Below are 18135 nucleotides of genomic sequence, written 5' to 3'. Positions count from 1 at the left end.
CCATGGTTAGTGGGTTGATTACATGCTGTCGCCTTTATCTTGCAAATCGGCTCATTTCTCACCAACAACAGCTCTCCATCATCAACATGTGCAACTTTCACTTCGCTCATGTCACTTTGTGGTGGTACACCACTCCTACTCCGACTACTCTTCTTCCTTCGGTGATGGAGATTCACATGTCTGCTTGGCAGCGATAGCCGTTGTGGTTTTACCCCGACCAGATCTTGCTACTGAAGTTCTTGAAAAGTTCAACTACGATGATTGAAAGTCGTGAGTACAACAATTAGGGGAGTTTTAGTTTTGTCTGTCTGCCTGTCATCTGTTTTTGTTTAAAACAGTGTTTGTCTATTTTGTACAACCAGTTGAGTTTGTGTTTCTATCTGTTGTAAACTGTCTTTTGTTTATTTTGATTGCATGAATATGTACGGGCCAATGTGATACGGTGCAGTGTAACTGATTGAGATATACAGAACATCCATTTCATGTTTTGATGTCATAACCCTCCCTTTCTGATTTTCCTATTTGTGTTGCTTACATTAATGTACTCTATAGGAAATGTTGGAGCCAATGCCGCCATACCTGATATGGCTCTTGTCTAATAAGGGTTGTCTCCTCCACAGATGAGGACACAGAATTCCTCACTAACCTTGCTTTTCCTCCACATGCAGGCATCACTCATTGAACTATTGTTGTGGTAAGCCAAAGTTTGTAAGCTTGTCCTCACCACCACAGCAGCAGTTAAGGTGGCAGAACGACCAACATGGGTACTAAATAGGTAATAAATGGACGTGACCTGAGTTCACAGTCCTAACGGAGGAAAAGATCACGTCTGCGTGATCATCTTCTTCATCACCATCGTCATTGTCCCGCTTATCACCCAACTCTGGAACACAGTTCCACAGCGAGACTTAGATAACAGCTTCCCCAACCTACTGTCACCAGATCCAGAAGAGGAGCCCCAAGTGAGAAATGAATGGTCACTGACAAAGTCCACCCATGGCTAAATGCTGATTCCACTGGACATTCATTCCAACAAAATATGTGGACATTTTTAAATCATTCGGATCAATGCCTCACTCAGTACAAGCACCATTCCTTCTCTCACCTATATCAACATCATGGGAAGAATCTAGATGCTTAGCACCGGCTACAAGTTTTCCATCCTATTCTAATATGACTAAACTAATGCATAATACTATTGATAGAGATACAATACATTCCATTGAAATGAAGCAAATCGGTAAACGGGACAATTGAACTGCACTAATGTATGGAGAAGATTAGTTACCATTGTAACTATTACTCTAGCCTACTCAACTATAGTCCATTCACATGCTGGAATTATTCATCCCTTGTGTTTTCAATCCGTTTGTTCTGATAAAAGAAGTAACCGTTACCCTGGAGTTCCAGTAGGAATTGCAACTGCATGAAACCAAACTCAGATAATGACACAATGAGACAAGCAACAACTCCAGACATCTATTGGCTATGTGGACACATGGCATACACAGGTCTGCCCAGGAACTGGGCTGGCATTTGCACACCAATTATGTTAGATATGCCAATGATGTAGAATCAGGGAATTCGTTTCTAGCCATACAAGCTATGAAAGAGTTACGTGATGATTCAATGAAAGACCAACCCACTTAGGACCCATTTTCGTATCTAAGAGGGGGCCATGGAGAATTGTATTAACCGAGCCCCCCTGTCGTACAGGCGGCGCTGACGCTGCTTTGCTCTCAGATCCAGGACGTACTGGACCTCGTTTTTACTGTGGTGGGACCATCCTCCCAGTTTTTTCTTAATCAGGTCGAGCACCCCCCGAGTTCTCCTGCCAAACAGTAACTCAAAGGGGGAAAACCCTGTGGAGGACTGGGGAACCTCCCAGAACGCAAACAACAGGGGGTTCAGCCATGTGTCCCAATTTCGGCTGTCATCGTGGACAGTGTGCATGACATAAACAAAGTGCCTTTGCTGGTCAGGATTTCCTTTGGAATCCCAACCCGGGGGATGACCTGAAACAGCACCTGCAGTGCAGCAGCGCAGCGCAGTGGCACTGCTTCGAGGTATCGGGTCGCATAGTCCACTAGGACTAACACAAATCAATAGCCCCGAGCACTGCAGTCTAATGGCCCTATAAGATCCTTAGAGATTCTCTCAAACAGCGTCTCGACTAAGTGAAGGGGTCACAACGGCGCTCTGGGAATAGCCGGTGGACCAGCTGACTCGGGACAGGTGGCACAGCGCTGCCGCATCTCCGCCCAGATGCCCGGCCAAAAGAAACGAGCCATTATCTGCTCAAGTGTTTTGGAGTGTCCTAAGTGACCGGCCATCAGGTTATAATCAGCCGCCTGGAAGACTAAACCCAGACGGCTTTTAGGGAGTAACAATTGAGTTCTCTTCTCCTGATGGAGCGTTCCCTCAATATAATCTATCCCTAATCTCCGTGAAATACATGTCGCGATCGTGGCGCGACCCCTTGCAGCCGCCTGCGCAGGCACTCCGTGTCGACTACGCACATTACTACAAACAACTTTGGGACTTTTTATCTGCAGATCTAGAGTGGCCGCCAGAGATTTTATGCACTAACGCTCTCAACGACAACAGCAACAACAACAACAACAATGGAGCCGCTCTTGTCATTCTACAGGTCATCCACTGGACGGAGTTATTGCGGCAGTTCTTGATGATTTAAGAATTAATAAAGAGTTGCATTGCAGGTTGAGAACTTGAACTCCACTTGCAGACTAACTCTGTCCTAGATGTAATGGCATACAAATACTCTGTGTTGTATGCCCAGCATGCTGACAGCACAGGTTAAAAAAATAAATAAAAAAGTTCTGCCAACACATCAAGTGTGTGGAAACATGGACAGAGAGACTGTGGAGCTACAGATGGAACAACAGGACACCAGACGCTTGTGGCAGGGGCTGCGGACTATTACCAACTACAAGAGCAGCGCACTCTCAGTGTCTGAGAATGACGTCAGGAGGACTCTGATGTGTGTGAACACCAGGAAAGCTGTGGGCCCAGATAGCATATCTGGACGAATACTGAAGACCTGTGCTTACCAGCTAGCCATGGTGCTCTCTACAATATTCAACATCTCCCTGGCTGAATCAGTGGTCCCGTCCTGCTTCAAGAGGTCTACCGTCATTCCTGTCCCGAAGATCGCCTCTCCTAACATGGACTTTACATCCAGACACTCTGGTGAGAAAGGTGAGGCAGCGTCTTTACCACCTCAGGCAGCTGAAGAAATTCCGTGTCTTGGTGAGGATCCTCAAGTCCTTCTACTCTGGAGCAGTGGAAAGCATCCTGACAGGCAACATCACTGCCTGGTTTGGGAACTGTACTGTTCAGGACAGGTGGGCCCTGTGGAGGGTGGTGCGTTCAGCTGAATGTACCACTGGAACTACCCTCCCGTCCCTGAAGGACTTATACACCAGGAGGTGTAGTAGCAGAGCCCGCAGGATCATGAAGGATCCTCACCACCCCAACAACGGATGCCATGTGCCGTAGGGGAGTGCCCGGAGGTGCAGGTGGTGGCCTTCAGGTGTTTTCCCGACCCGTTCCATCACTGCCCTAGGGACTACAGCATAGCTCGTCCGCTGCTCTGGGGGTAGGGCATGCGCCGCCTGCTGGGCTTCTCCCGAAAGGAGAGGAATGAGCCGCCACGTCTGATCACGGTCTGACCAGCCGTCCGCCTTGGCTGTCAGTTCAAAGTTGCTGAGGAACGCCTCGGGATCATCCTCCCCAGTCATCTTCTGTAGCGGGGGGACGGAGGACCCCAGCAGTCGTTCTTAGCCAGTTCTTGTGTGTTCCCAGAGGAGGACCTGGATGGCCTGCTGGCTCTCCTGCTCTCCTCGTCCCGCTCGCGGACCCTCGCCATTTCCCCCAACTGCAGGGCTTGTTGCTCCTGCATTGTGCCACGGGCTGCCACCATCTGTTCCAGGGGGGAAGATGTCCAGGATTCTGCCTCCATCCTGTCCAGGGGCCACTTGTGGATGTGTGTCAGGACCAGGGAATGAGAGAGGGGTGGCAGGTGGAGGCAAAGCTACGCATTTTGGCGTGTATTTATGAATTATTTAAACAAAAGATGGCCTGTGTGCCAAATGGGGAAATAGTCCAGAAGGGCGGAGGTTAGGCGCTCTGCCGCCGTGATGTGTGCTGCTCACTATGCTTAGCGCTCGTTTTGCCCAGTCCACACGTGTGTCCCTCAAGCACGTATCTCCCTCACTGCGGGGAAAAACAACCCCTATATTACCTCCTGGTTCTGGATCGGATGAATCAGCGGAGACCCTCCCTTGAGGGAGGCCCCGGGATGGGAGCCTGCACCACCTGTCTTGACCACGCCCCCTTGGCCCGCTACAGTGGAATAATGACTGTTTTGATCATAGTTTTACTGTAAAAATAGTGTGGAAGTTTTGACTAACTTATATCTTGCAATAGAAATCTTCTCATATTGGGATCCCAGAGACAAAATCTCCTCAAATGGGGTCCGTGGCCTCCAAAAGTATCAAATTGAGGGTCCTTGGTGTAAAAGATGTTGAGAAAATCCACTATGTCGCTATAGTTCAGTTCAATATAACCACCATCAACCACAACTGATAACAATTTAGAATTAGAGTTTGAGATGTTATTTCCGTATATGCACTGCTGAGGCCTTCTGCCTCATGGAAACAAAGAAAAAAACAATAAGGAAGTAGCCTTCATTATTATTGCTTCCAGCCAGTGAGTTGTGTGCTTGAAGTGCTTTTATTGTGGGTACTGGACAAAAAGCAATGCTCAAGAGAAGCCAACCTAATTAAGCATCCCTTCTTATGAAGTGCGAGAACATTTCTGAGATAAGCCGACATGCTCAGGCGAAGTGTGGTGAACAAAAGTCCAACCGCAGTAGACGTGCGTGATCACCCTTATCTGCTTGAACCCTCTCCGCCCAGACTTTATGTGTGTTCTTTCAGGGAAACTGGTGAAAATGCCTTTTTCATGCTGGTGCTGTGTCGTGTGGCCCCCTGTTATGACCGGTTTATTGATCAGTCGACGCAGCACAACACAATACAACCTGCGGCAGTTACAAACGCTGAGCCAAGTTGGTGGTACACTTTAGATGAACTGTCGATAATAACTTTTCTTTTGTTTTTGCAGCTCATTCTTTCCACCTAGTGGTAAGGCCTTCGTCACTCTCCATGGTGCTGAGTTCAGTGTTCCACATCAGTGTTGTTTAGCCTCTAGTGTGCCGTGATCGCTCTACAGGTCTGCTGTGAAAATGTTTTCACTTTGAAATATTAACAATGGAAATCTGCTCTTGTGTTGTGCAAGATCAAGATTTCAAGGCTGCACTAATTCATTGAATTCATCAATTCCTGACAGAATAGCAGCTCTGTGTTCATCAGAACAAGTTTAATTCGGAAAGTGAGAACTATTAGGAGTGATGAAAGGTTAAACTGTTTTTTCAGACTGGGTTCATGGTGAGTCATTCAGCAAAAAGAGTCGTTCTATTTTCATGCTCTCGGTTGATTTGGTTTAGTTGGCGAGCGAGGGAGGACTTCCTGAAAGATGAACGGAAGTCAGAGGAGTCTCCCATAAAATGCTGACAAAATGATTTCTTTTGTCGGAATGCAAAGCGCAAATCAGTCACATTCAATGCAAATTGGATCCATTTCACTGATCTGTTCGCGAGGAACTAATTGTGTGCCGTGGAAGAAGAAAGGCTGGTGAAACACGCATGTCCTATGTGGGCCACGTTCTAAATGAATGGATCAGGTAGCGTAGGGGGACAAATTCCATTGTGACGAATCAACAATCTGAAAACAAAGTCTGCATTCTTTCAACTCGCAGCGGGGCCACAGTACAGGAGACAGGCCCCGTGTTTGTCCTCGGTTGTTATTTCACCAGATAAATCAATAAAGGGAAAATGTGCGTCCCCGGTACACGGGTGATGAACTGGCACACTCCTCCCCGCTCTTCCAACGGGAAGGGGAATGTGCGTCCTCTTCTGGTCCCTTCCAGGCTTTATCTTTGTTTTGATAGTGTTAGACAGATAGAGAGAAGGGTTCAGAACTGGAGTAGATTCCGGGTGATTTCTACAGCCATTAATCGCGGTACAAGCTCAAAGGGCCCCAGAGCCAAGGTGGGGGGGGGGACTTGGGGGGAAAGAAATGGAAGAAACCCCATGAGAAGGGGGTCAATAAGGGAGCGGTCTCGCCACCAGGAACAGACAGCCTGCAATGGCTGCCAAGTAAAAACAAACAAACAAAAGCTGTCGTTGGATTCTTCAGAAAGAGATAAACAAGCAATTTTTTCGGGGGTGAACGACCAATCAGAGGATAGATTCTGTGCTTGCGGTTTGGTTCTTCAGCAGGGGGGTGGTGTTGTTTGTGTTTAATGATTAGCGATGCCAGGGGACTGACCAGTCTAAAGCCCACGCTCACTTCCAGGAGGTCAATGGCTTCTGGTAAATATCTATTGATCAGCTGCGCATGATTCTTCATCCCCAAAGTGGGCCAACCACTTCAATTGGATTTTGGTGGTTGACCAGAGCACAAAGGCAGCCCGGTACATGGAGTGAATATAAATTTGCATTAAAAGTGAATTATACGTCCGTGTGTTGTTACAGAGGGAAGGAAGTTACCATGAAGCCAGCGGTGGTTTTGCTGCTCCTCGTGCTGACTGGGTCGGCTGCTATATTCGCTGCAGAGGGTGAGTTCAGGTTCCATTCTTGTCCAATCGCTTTAACATAGGAGCTTAAGAAATGTTCAACATGTGGATGTATACTGTATGCAAAGAGAGATATTATGAAGAAAAATACAGTGCATTTCACTAATGCTTAAGTGTCATGGTTTGCCTGTTTTGGGATTTTTTTTTCAAGGCTGTTTTGTCCACATTCCTGTACAGGCTAGAGATGAAATAGAGCGGGGAAATTTGTGTTTGTTCTGCATTTTGAAGAAGATAGAGTTCGTGGGGGTCATGCATATCAAATTGAGGGGGCCCCATATTAAAAAAAAAAAAGAAAAATGTGGGGGAAAAATGTAGCTAAGTAAAAGTAAATGTCGATAGAAATGTAGTAACTAATGTAGTACATATGTATCTGTAGTACAGTGGTATCTCGACTTACGACTGCATCTACTTACGACGAATCCAAGATACGAGTAGTGATAGAAAATTTGTATCGACTTGCGACCGACTGCTCCAAGATACGAGCGTGGAAATTTGCAGTTGGCATGTCGGCGGCCAGTCAGCAGTCAGTCAGCAGTCAGTCAGCAGTCAGTCAGCGGGCAACCTATATCGTGTGTGCACGTAGTTCGTGGCTTATTGATATTTTTTTCATATTTACTGTGTCTGCGCTGTGTATTTTGTTTATTTTCACCCTTCATGATTTCATCATTTATATGGGAAAAATTGCGTCGTGGGTACTACAGTACTTTGGAATACTGCACCACCCCAAAGTACCCCTAGGGGTACGAGCACCGAATATGGAGAAATGCTGCTTGACACCACTGCACAATACCACCACTAGAATGCCTTTTTTAACTTTTTTTCACCCCACTCCCACAGAGTCCTGTGTGGATCGCTGTGGCGCCTTCAACCCCGTGAAGAAATGTCAGTGTGACTCCATGTGCGTTTACTACGGCAGCTGCTGTGGAGACTTTGACACTGCCTGCCGAAGGAAAAGTCAGTTTAAAAAAACTCCTTATGCTAGGCTTCTCTTGGCTTTTCTTGGTTCATACATTCATCTTTTCACGCGTACTGGAAGGAAGTGTAACTGTTGCATGTTATCTCCCAATGCATTTTCAGCTGATCAGCACCGCAGGGGATGCAGAGAACCAAAATCGTTCCTTCTCCCGACCTTAATTGAGCCTTTACCTGCATGTTCTTACTCCAGTTGCTCGCGGTGACACCTTTGGAGAGGCGGACTACTTCGCCACCACCCTGATGAGCCCCAGTGACGCTACTCCAACTCTCGCGCCCACTTCAGCTGACCCCGCCACCGCCGCCACCACCGCCGCCACCGCCGCCACCGCCGCCACCGCCACCACGGCCGCTTCAACTCTCACCTCCATGCAGGCCCCCACCCCGCTGCCCTCGGACCCGGATGCCAACCCCTGCAGCGGACGAGCCTTTGACGCCTTCCTGCAGCTGAAGAACGGCTCCATCTACGCATTTAGAGGTACCGGTTATTCAATTTAAACTGAAATGAGTTTGATGTGAGTTGAAAATAATCTGGGTAAAATTACATGTTGAGGGATTGTTACAGTTTAAAGAAGCAGAAAGCCTTTCCCTAATCCCTAATAGACCGAAAAGAGCAGTTCAAATCTCACCGTGATTTGATGTATGTATTACATTACACTTTTCAGCGTCTTTGGTGGAGTTCTGTTGTCCATGTTGTTGTTTTTTATTGTCTTCGTATTGCAGTGATTGCCAAAATTTCACAGGGATCCCATTAAAATGGGCCTTGAAATTCACCGAGCTCTGTCCCCCTAGAAAAAATCAATTTATTTATCGTCACATCCATCTCCCTCACGTTCTCTCTCTCTCTCTCTCTCTCTCTCTCTCTCTCTCTCTCACTCTGTCGACCTAACAGTCCTTTTCTCCTTCCAGGTCAATATTTCTTTGAGCTCGATGACAGTTCGGTTCTCCCTGGTTACCCCAAACTCATCAGTGATGTTTGGGGAATGTCTGGCCCCATCGACGCCGCCTTCACACGCATTAACTGCCAGGGCAAGAGCTACATCTTCAAGGTATTCTTCATTTCTGCGTCAATCGAGATGTAGATGTTCATAAAGGCAATCTCATATCTTGCTCATGCATATTGTGGGAGTCTCTGCCCACAGGAAAAAGGGTTTAGGGAGGGAGAGTCTTCCTGGCTGTGGTGCGCCAACATGGCGAGAGTTTTTATTGTAACCTTGAACAATAAGGCACGCTGGCCCCAAGTATTAATAACAAATGATAATGATGAATAATGATTATTATAATGATAAATGATCATCTCGGGCGCAGGAGGAACTGCTGGGCTGCTGACGAGCCCGTGAGCCGATCCCCTCTGCAAGGCAGACAAACATTTAAAAATCCGATTCGAGGCAGCTTGGCGGCCGTGGTAAAGGGAACCGTGCTGTCATCAGCAGCCCGTGCTTGACCACGCCGCTTGATCCGCCAACCATATCATCTAACTTTATCAAAGTACCGCCACATTACTTCACCTTACTACCTGGATTTGTGGTCATATCAGGGGAATCAATACTGGAGGTTCGAAGGTGACATTTTGGATGAAGACTACCCTCGTGATATCTCCGTGGGCTTTGAGAAAATTCCCGACGATGTGGATGCAGCGTTTGCAATTCCTGCACCGGGTCACAATGGCAAAGAAAAGGTCTACTTTTTCAAAGGTACCCTGGGCTTCGTGTGGGGCATGGCATCTCCAGTTTGTTCTCACATTGTTACTGTACACCGATCAGCCACAACATTAAAACCACTGAAATTGAAGTGAATTACATTGATCATTGTGGTGTGGAGGTGGTGTAGTTTGAGCAATCACACCTGTCTTGGGTCTTGGTAATTGGGCCCAGGATCAGTGTGGCTGTATGCCTGTTTCTCGTTGAAGTAATCAATGAGCAACAGGGAAAACCCCCATCGCCACACACACACACAGGAGAGGAGCCCTTTTCGTCTATCCCATCTGCTCTGGGCAACCTGTGAACAAGCGACTGGGTCATGGGCGCCAAAGGCTCATTGATGCGTTTGGGGAGAGAAGTCTAGCCCGTCTGCTCTGATCCCACAGAAGAGCTACTGCAGCACAAATTGGTGAAAAAGTTCATGCTGCTATGAAAGAAACGTGTCAGAACACACCGTGCGTCACAGCTTGCTGCGTATGGGGCTGCATAGCCACAGACCTGTCAGAGTGCCCATGTTGACCCCTGTCCACCGCCGAAAGCGCCTACAATGGGCATGTGAGCATCAGAACTGGACCATGGAGCAATGGAAGAAGGTGGCCTGGTCCGATGAATCACGTTTTCTTCTACATCATGTGGATGGTCGGGGTTAAGGTCCAATCGGATGGAGCGTCTGTGGGATGTGCTGGAACAACAAGCCCGATCCATGGGGGCCCCACCTCGCAACTTACAAGGCTTAAAGGATCTGCTGCTAACGTCTTGGTGCCAGATACCACAGGACACCTTCAGAGGTCTTGTGGAGTCCATGCCTCCACGGGTCACAGCTGTTTTGGCAGCATGGGGGGGGAGCTACACAATATTAGTGGTTATGACTGGTAGTTTCAATATTGTGGCTGATTGGTGCATGTTGCTAAGCAACAATGATGGGAGCAAATTAACTAGATACTGATCGATTATTATGAATATGGATGATAATAATAATAATAATAATAATTTTAATAATAATAATAATAATAATAATAATAATCATAATAATAGTAATAATAATAATAATAATAATAAAAATAATGATGATAATATATTATTTTTGTTATATAATATAAATACAATTATCATTTTGTGTCTTTTTCTCAGAATAGCTCGAGACTCTGGTATTCGTCAATGACCAATGTTTCACATTGGAGTCCTAAAAAAAGTATCTCAGAATTTAAAGTCACCCTTTTAAGCGTCCCAACCATTGGCAGCTTGTCTACATGTTGATTTTGCCCTCCAGGGGACCAGTATCACCAGTACGAGTTCAAACACCAGCCGTCCCACGAGGAGTGTGTTCGCATGAGCCGCTCCTCCCCGTCCGCGCTGTTCACGCACTACACCGACCTCTACTGCGACGCCACCTTGGAGGACCTGTTCACAGAGCTGTTTGGGGGCTCCTGTAAGCTGTGTGTGTGTGTGTGTACGTGTGTGTGTGTGTGTGTGTGCATGCGTGCGTGCGTGTGTGTGTGTGTGCTGGTGTCTTATTCTTCGCTTACCAAATCCATGGTTCAGTCTACTGTACAGTACATTGTTTCTTTCCACCTCCTTTTCTTTCCCTCACACATCCACCTCCATCATTCCTCTCTTTCTTGTTATCATCCCTCCCTCTCCCCTGTCCAGTCCTTGGTCAACACAAAGGTCCTCGGTTCATCAGCAGGGACTGGGTGGGCATCAGGCCTCCTGTGGATGCGGCCTTGGTGGGCCGCCTCTACCTCAGCCCAAAGGTCACGCCCACTCCCCCCCAGGCGAGGAGGCGGACCTCTCGGAAGAGGAAGCCCAGCCGGAGGCGGGGCCAGAGGTCCAGGCGGGGCCAGAGGTCCAGGCAGGACCGTTCCACGTTACTCGACAGGCTTTTCAGTTATGATTGGCACAGTGATTACAGTGATTACAGTGACTACAGTGAGGTCAGCGCCGAGGCAGGGCCGCAAGACTACAAGAGCATGCCGGTGCAGAGCGTCTATTTTTTCATGAGAGGTTTGTCCGCAGGCATCATCCATCCCCTTAAAACTACTGCTCATAATTTGGCTCCACACCATTAACACGTGCTGCCCTGGAGCTACACTGATATTGTAATAAATCTTGAAAAAAAAATTGCTTGAACAACCTGTGTTTTCTTATTCGTCTTTCCAGATAAATACTACAGGGTGGATTTGCAGACCAAACGCGTGGACTACGTCACCCCTCCTTATCCACGATCAATCGCCAAATACTGGCTGGGCTGCAAGCATGAGAAGCCCCTTTCTGGGTCCCGTGCAGAGAAGAGATAGACACGTCGGAGGATCCGCTCCACAGGGTTTATCATCCACCACCCACTGCTGTTTGTGAACACCCGAAAAACTGTCATTGACTAATCTTTCAGAAAATGATGTGGAAATATAACCTCCAGTTGTTGAAAATGCCTTCCGCCTTCTCCATTATTGCTGTTTGTTAGAACTAGCTTAAAGACTAGCTCATTGCGTATTTAGTTTGAAATTCTGCACTACAAAATAAAGTGGGCTCTGACTTATCTTCGGAGTCTCCGGCGTCGCTCTCTTCCCGATCGAAACACCGTCACAACAAGTATCAGTCAGAATTAGTTGAAGGTGCAGTCAGTTCAGTTATCATTGCATGCTTCAAAGGGGACCGACAATGCTCCTTTTTACACAAGTTAATATGGGTCTCTGAGGTCCCCAAAACATGTCAGATTATGCATTCTACCCATTCTAACATGGCTCTATAGCACCCTGTTCCAAAACGGGCGGTTTTTTTTGTGGGTGGAGCCCGTGGCCCGGAGTTCTGTGAGCCAATGGGGTCTGAGCTTTACTCTGTTCTGTTGTATGAAGTACATCAGCTTTCACTGATTTCACCTTACCAGTCCACCAAGATCTGTTTCTCAGCAAATTTGAGGTGAGAAATGAACAACACAGTTGCCGAATCTGCACTCATATGAGAGCGACAATGCCCCCATTTTAAAGATCGTGCCGAGTTCCCGGACACGGACGACGCGACGCACCGGGATTCTGTGGCGCGGGCATTTTTTGTTTCATGTCTACATCGGAAAATCAAGTGAAATTGAATAAATAAATACTTTTTTTTTTTTTTTTTTTTAAGAAACACAGCAAAATGTGTTTTTTTTAAATACACTTCCGTGGTCTGCAGTTTCCTCGTGTACAGTTGTTATGAAGTCCTCCTTCTTTTAAAAGATTTGTGTGTGGGGCTACTCAGGTGGAGGCGGGTGGTTCTAATTCTACTGCGGGTCCTGTGGCGTACGAAGGGATCAAACATCTGAACGGGGTTTTTCCAGGACAAAAAAAAAAACAAAAACCAGATCCCCTTTAAAGTGCTTGAATCGTAGGTTGCCAGTTTGGGAGGAAGGAACTGGGAGATTTGATAGATAAGGATATTCAAGATTCAAGATCCAAGAGGTTTGTTCGTCACATACATAGACATACTTTCGTACATATATGCAGTGAAATGTCACTGCATGTATGATGTTGGGTCCTGATATAGATGTCGGGTCCTGCCCAAAGGACTGGACAATGAACAGTCAGAGATTAATGATCCCTCATCCAAATTAGGTCTTCTACGCTGCAAAGTAGTTTCTGAACGTCTCAGTCAATAATGTTTAAAATGTATCCTAAAGGAAACAAGAGTGCATGCATTTCGTTTTCAATCTCAACGGTATAAGACGATTGCAGCGCCTGGTCCTACCTCCTTTTCTGTGGAACAAAGTATGGATGTCACGCTGAGCAGCACTTGATGCCTTGTTGGTTGAATTTAGTGAAGTGGGGGGAAAAAAAAGAGACAATTTGAGAACTAGCACATTATGCAATATTTGCGTTTCAATTACTAGGTAAAAAGGCCCCGCTGGGATTCGAACCCAGGATCTCCTGTTTACTAGACAGGCGCTTTAACCAACTAAGCCACGGCGCCGCACATACACCACGAGGAAAAAATCCCATTATAAACCATCACATAACTAAAACTATAGACTAACATATATACTTTTATATGTAATAGATAACAATTATATGTGTGTGCGTGTGTGTGTGTATAACGATACAATCTGACATCATAGGACGCGAGTGGCAAAAATTGGGAGTTTATTTCAAATAATCCTTCAATCACAATTCTCTTCCTTCTCGTAAACAGACAACTCGTTTCATGATCCATGGTTGTTGTTTTTGACGCGATGGTGCATCAGTACCAGGTCACTTGTCAGCCCAGAAGCTAATCGATCATTGCCTCGGAAATTCCCAAATCCGAAAGATTGAAATCTCCCCAGTTGTGGAAACCCAGCCCGGACAAACCGTCCGCCGCGACGTCGCCGTGCGGTTCGAAAGGAGCGAAACTGCCCTGGGACGCCGGGGACCGTCGCGCCGAGCGGAAGGGCAGTGAACTCCGGGTGGATCTCATTGAATGACGCGGGAGAGTGGGTGAGCGAGGGAATCGCCGACTCACAAACTGAACGATAAAAGGCTGCATTTGACTGACTCGCGACTTATGTTCCACCCTAATACACAATTTGGGCAGAATTTAAGGATCGCCGTGAGTGTATCGCGCACCCATTCATTACATTTCACAAACAACCGCATCATTCGAACGACTCTTTTTGCCGAATGACTCGCGAAGAACCGGCGTAAAGTGCACGGGGGTAGCAGCGCCACCCGGTGTTCGCCAGTGGCCCGCGTTCCTCCTGACACGGTGGGCCACCGTGGGAGCGGATGAACGCATGCCTGGATCTCGGACTCCGGCCGTCCGGTGATGTAGGACAAGGACCCCCTTCATCGTGGGGTCGCGGTAGTTGGGAGCCGGAGAAGGCCCTCTCGAGCTCGGCCAGCTGAAGGTCGTGCGCTTGCCGGCGGCGTTGGGTCCCTCCGTGGGCGCCGTGGGAAGCGTCACGAGATGCTGTTCGGAGAGGAAGTTGATGTTATGAAGCCATGAATGTAAACACACGTTAAAATAGATTATATATTTAAAAAAAAATGTCGGTGTACCCCAAAGCACCCCTAGGGGTACGAGTTCCCCCATTTGAGAAGCACTGGTCAAAAGGGATGTCTCCCCCCCCCCCCCCCCCCCCCCCAAAAGCAATAAATAAAGAAAGAAAGAAAGAAAGTTGAATGAAAGCCATGTTCTGGTTTTTTTTTAAATGTATATATTTCACATTTTTTTCACATCACACATAGGCCAATAAAACATGTACATAATATCAGGCCAGATAAAAGATACATTAAAATGCAGTGCTAGGGGCTAAGGAGGCTTGTTATGACTGTATATCATATTGAATCACATCATATTATATTATATTGTGTTATATTATAAACCTCGAAGTTGGCAACTTTACTTCATCCAAATTGAAATAGTTGTCCAATAACTTAACGTTAACGCTTCAAACCAAGCGCGTGACGTAATATCACGTGACAGTCACCTTGCCTCGTGGGCTCGGATGAGCAGGAAGTGATGGACACGCGGCGCATGCGCTCACGTGACTTACAACGCGACAACCGCGCGTCCACACGACGCGACGCCTGTAGCCAAGCAACCGAAACGCGTCGGCGTCGTGTGACACGTGTGGATGATATCTTTTTCGTTTTAAGGTCATTTCACAAAAAGATCACATTTAGCGTCCTCGGGACGTAACTGTCACTAAATAGATCTACCATATAAGATATTAATATATAGACACGTTTCTTTTATTTTTTAACTATTTAAAAACGTTCATATATATATGACATTATGAAACTGAGGGTACATCTTTAATAAATCAAATGCCCATATTACACTTTTCTTTGATAAAATACAGTTTGTTATTTGTAGATAACAGTGACATCACGCAAAAAATTGCCTTAAAATATGAGGTAGTCCCCAGTACCTGGTCAACGCTATTACTTTGATTAACACAACCGCTGACTCATCATGAGCCTGGTTTCGAGTCACAGGATTAACAGGAAGTTTCACTCGGGATATAGATTTAGAATTAATATTGCCATTTATTCCATCTAAACCCACGGCCATAGGGATGGGGCAAGTTTGAAACTTTGAAATGTTTTGAGACATTTCAGTGTCACTAATTTAACATGAATAATTACATTTCATGTAATGTTTTATTTAAAGTTTCTAAATATATCAGTATCATTGATAATAATACAACAAGTTCATATTTGAATGTATTTGCATTATTTGTTTTCATTATTATTTTTTCATTAGTTGTGCACCTTTCTATCCCTGTTAGTCTGTGTGAATAGGCAATTAAAACCAGGAACAGTTGTGACTGCAGGGCCTGGTTTACCATAATCTATGTTAGTTAAGGTTGTTCACATTATAATGTAAACGACCTTAACTTACATAGATTATGTTACAAATAATGTATTTGTACTTTGGGGCTGTCTCAATTCCCAAGCCCTTGGGGGGGGCTCAGCAAAAAAAGCTTGAATACAGGTCTACTGGTCTACAGAAAGTAAGTAACAGTGAGAGAGAGAGAGAGAGAGATAGAGATAGTGTGTGTGTGTGTGTGTGTGTGTGTGTGTGTGTGTGTGTGTGTGTGTGTGTGCGTGTGTGTATGTGCGTGTGTGTTGCGCTGTTTTGCAAAATTTAATGGACAAAACAAATATTTTTGTCTAAGTCATGGATTTTCAACCTCTTTTCAATCACACACACAGCAGTTTCATAATGTGCACTTCCGCATCAGAAGGGAATACTTGAACCTCCGTGTGTGTGTGTGTGTGTGTGTGTGTGTGTGTGTTTATGTGTGTGCGTGTGTGTGTGTGTGTGTGTGTGTGTGTGTGCGTGCGTGTGTGTGCGTGCGTGTGTGCTCGTGGGAGTCCACGCTGATGACTGACGCTCTGGAGGTCCTTCCCTGTCCTCCCTCCTCTCCCACAGGTCAGGGTTGACACTTAGGTGTGAATGACGCTTTGCACTCCTCTCCCTCACCCACACCGCCTCACTCCCTCCTTCACAATACACATACACTCCGCCGACGGCCAACTATTTGATCTGGAAACCCCGTGCACATTTCCTGTCATCTTGAGAAATTTTTTGGGCCTAATCCATACGGTCCAGGAGGACGGGGCGACTCCGGGCCAGTTCCCTCCCCGGCTTCACAAGGCCTCTCCGGGTCTCAGAAATCGAGGCTGAGTGTGACCCAAGCTTGGCTTTGGATGAAAGGAGAAGAGCCTCACATACTAGGAAGCACCAGACATGATTTAGTGCCTATACCGTTGCTAATAAATAGATATAAGAGCTTGAAAGGAATGCTCAGGGGGAGAAACTAAAGTATTATGTTATGAGCATCCTCTAAATTTTTGCAGCTCAGTGTTGACCCTCACCTGGCTCTGGATGAAAGAGGAGAACGCTGCGATGGTGCCAAGAGCAAAAGGAAAAGGAATCCATTGAAAAAAAAAGGTTTCAATGAACAGTAAAATGTGGACCCAGAACAAGAGGAGCAAAGGGAGAAGGGAAGAATATGGAAAAGTAAAAGCAGCGTGGACAGATGAGATACAGATTAAAGTCCAAACCAAGATACAAGCAGTGGTGGGGAAATTGCTCAATATTTATCCAGTAAAATAAATGTTACATTACAAACTCAAGTATCAGAAAAAGGTAGTTCTCCAAATAACAATTTGAGTGGGAGAAAGACAAAATTGAGAGAAAAACGGGGGCTTGTAGTACATAATGATAACAAAACAATATTGAAATAGTTTTTAAAGTCGAGCAACAATATGTAACTTAGTATAAGGCACAGAACACACACGATATAGAACATTTTCTCAAGTCAAAGTAATGTTCTATGCATCATGAGAAGAGCAACTTTTTTAGGAAGCCTATTGATTTGCAGATGTTAAGGGTTTCATTTGATGAATAAATGAGTTGGGATGAGAAAGCTACACTTTGTGCAGTGATCAGTGATCGGGTTTCATACTGAACTGTTGATGTTGCGTCGTCTTAACAACAACACGTTTTGCGAACAGATAAGATGAGAAAAGATAAGATAATATCGCTTTCATCTATTTTTCTACGATGGATGGCTAGATGGATAGAATAAATGTTTAACTGGAAGTTATGTTATTGGTGATTATTGGTCTGATCCTAAATTCTGGTACTTCAACAGGAGGGGTGGTCCAGCAAGAAAAAAGAAAGGGAACTTTTCACAGAAAATAAAAAAAATATAAAATATGGTGACATCTATTGTGACATCAAATTAAAAGTCCTCAAATGTAGACATGCGTTTGTATGTAAATACTGCACATATGTTGGCATTGAAGCTGTTTTGTTGTTTATTTATTGTGTTGAACTTCTCTTGCAGGAAGAAATGTGCAAAATAAATCCATTTTGATTTGGGTTGATCATTGAATTGGGCTATTTATTGGGCCAAAAACAACTCCCTCGGAACACCAGACACAACTTGAACACCCCAAGAACATTTTCACGTACAAGGAATAGAACTTGGTGCTGTATTGGTTGGTGCGTTGTTTTACACAATCACAGCTACGAAAATAAAAATGACTGCAATAATAACAATAGAACACGGCTATCAATAGATAGAGGTCATAAGTGATGACGGTACTTGATTTTTTTGTTTGTTTCTTTTGTCCCTCCTGCACATTTTCAATATATAGTCTCTTTATTTATTTTGTCATCAATTTGACAAGTTTTGTTTTGTATTTTATTTGGGGGACGTGGGCCTATATGTGTATATTTGGCATTTTTTATTTGATTTTTTTTTTACTTGATTTTTCCT

The 18135-nt window shown here is 45.5% G+C and overlaps 1 protein-coding gene across 1 annotated transcript; it reads left to right on the top strand.

The window, feature by feature from the left end:
* Positions 1-6632: 6632 nt before the first annotated feature.
* vtnb (vitronectin b) lies at positions 6633-11686 on the top strand (the record flags this gene model as incomplete). Its single annotated transcript, XM_080013430.1, has 8 exons — positions 6633-6699; positions 7555-7671; positions 7883-8167; positions 8599-8738; positions 9227-9383; positions 10660-10818; positions 11040-11393; positions 11550-11686. 8 exons carry the CDS (start codon positions 6633-6635, stop codon positions 11684-11686), a joined length of 1416 nt encoding a protein of 471 aa, XP_079869556.1.
* Between the last annotated feature and the right edge of the window lie 6449 nt (positions 11687-18135).

The sequence above is a fragment of the Zeus faber genome, assembly GCF_960531495.2.
Source record: "Zeus faber genome assembly, chromosome: 14".
NCBI lineage: Eukaryota > Metazoa > Chordata > Actinopteri > Zeiformes > Zeidae > Zeus > Zeus faber.
This window is presented reverse-complemented; position numbering and strand designations above follow the sequence as displayed.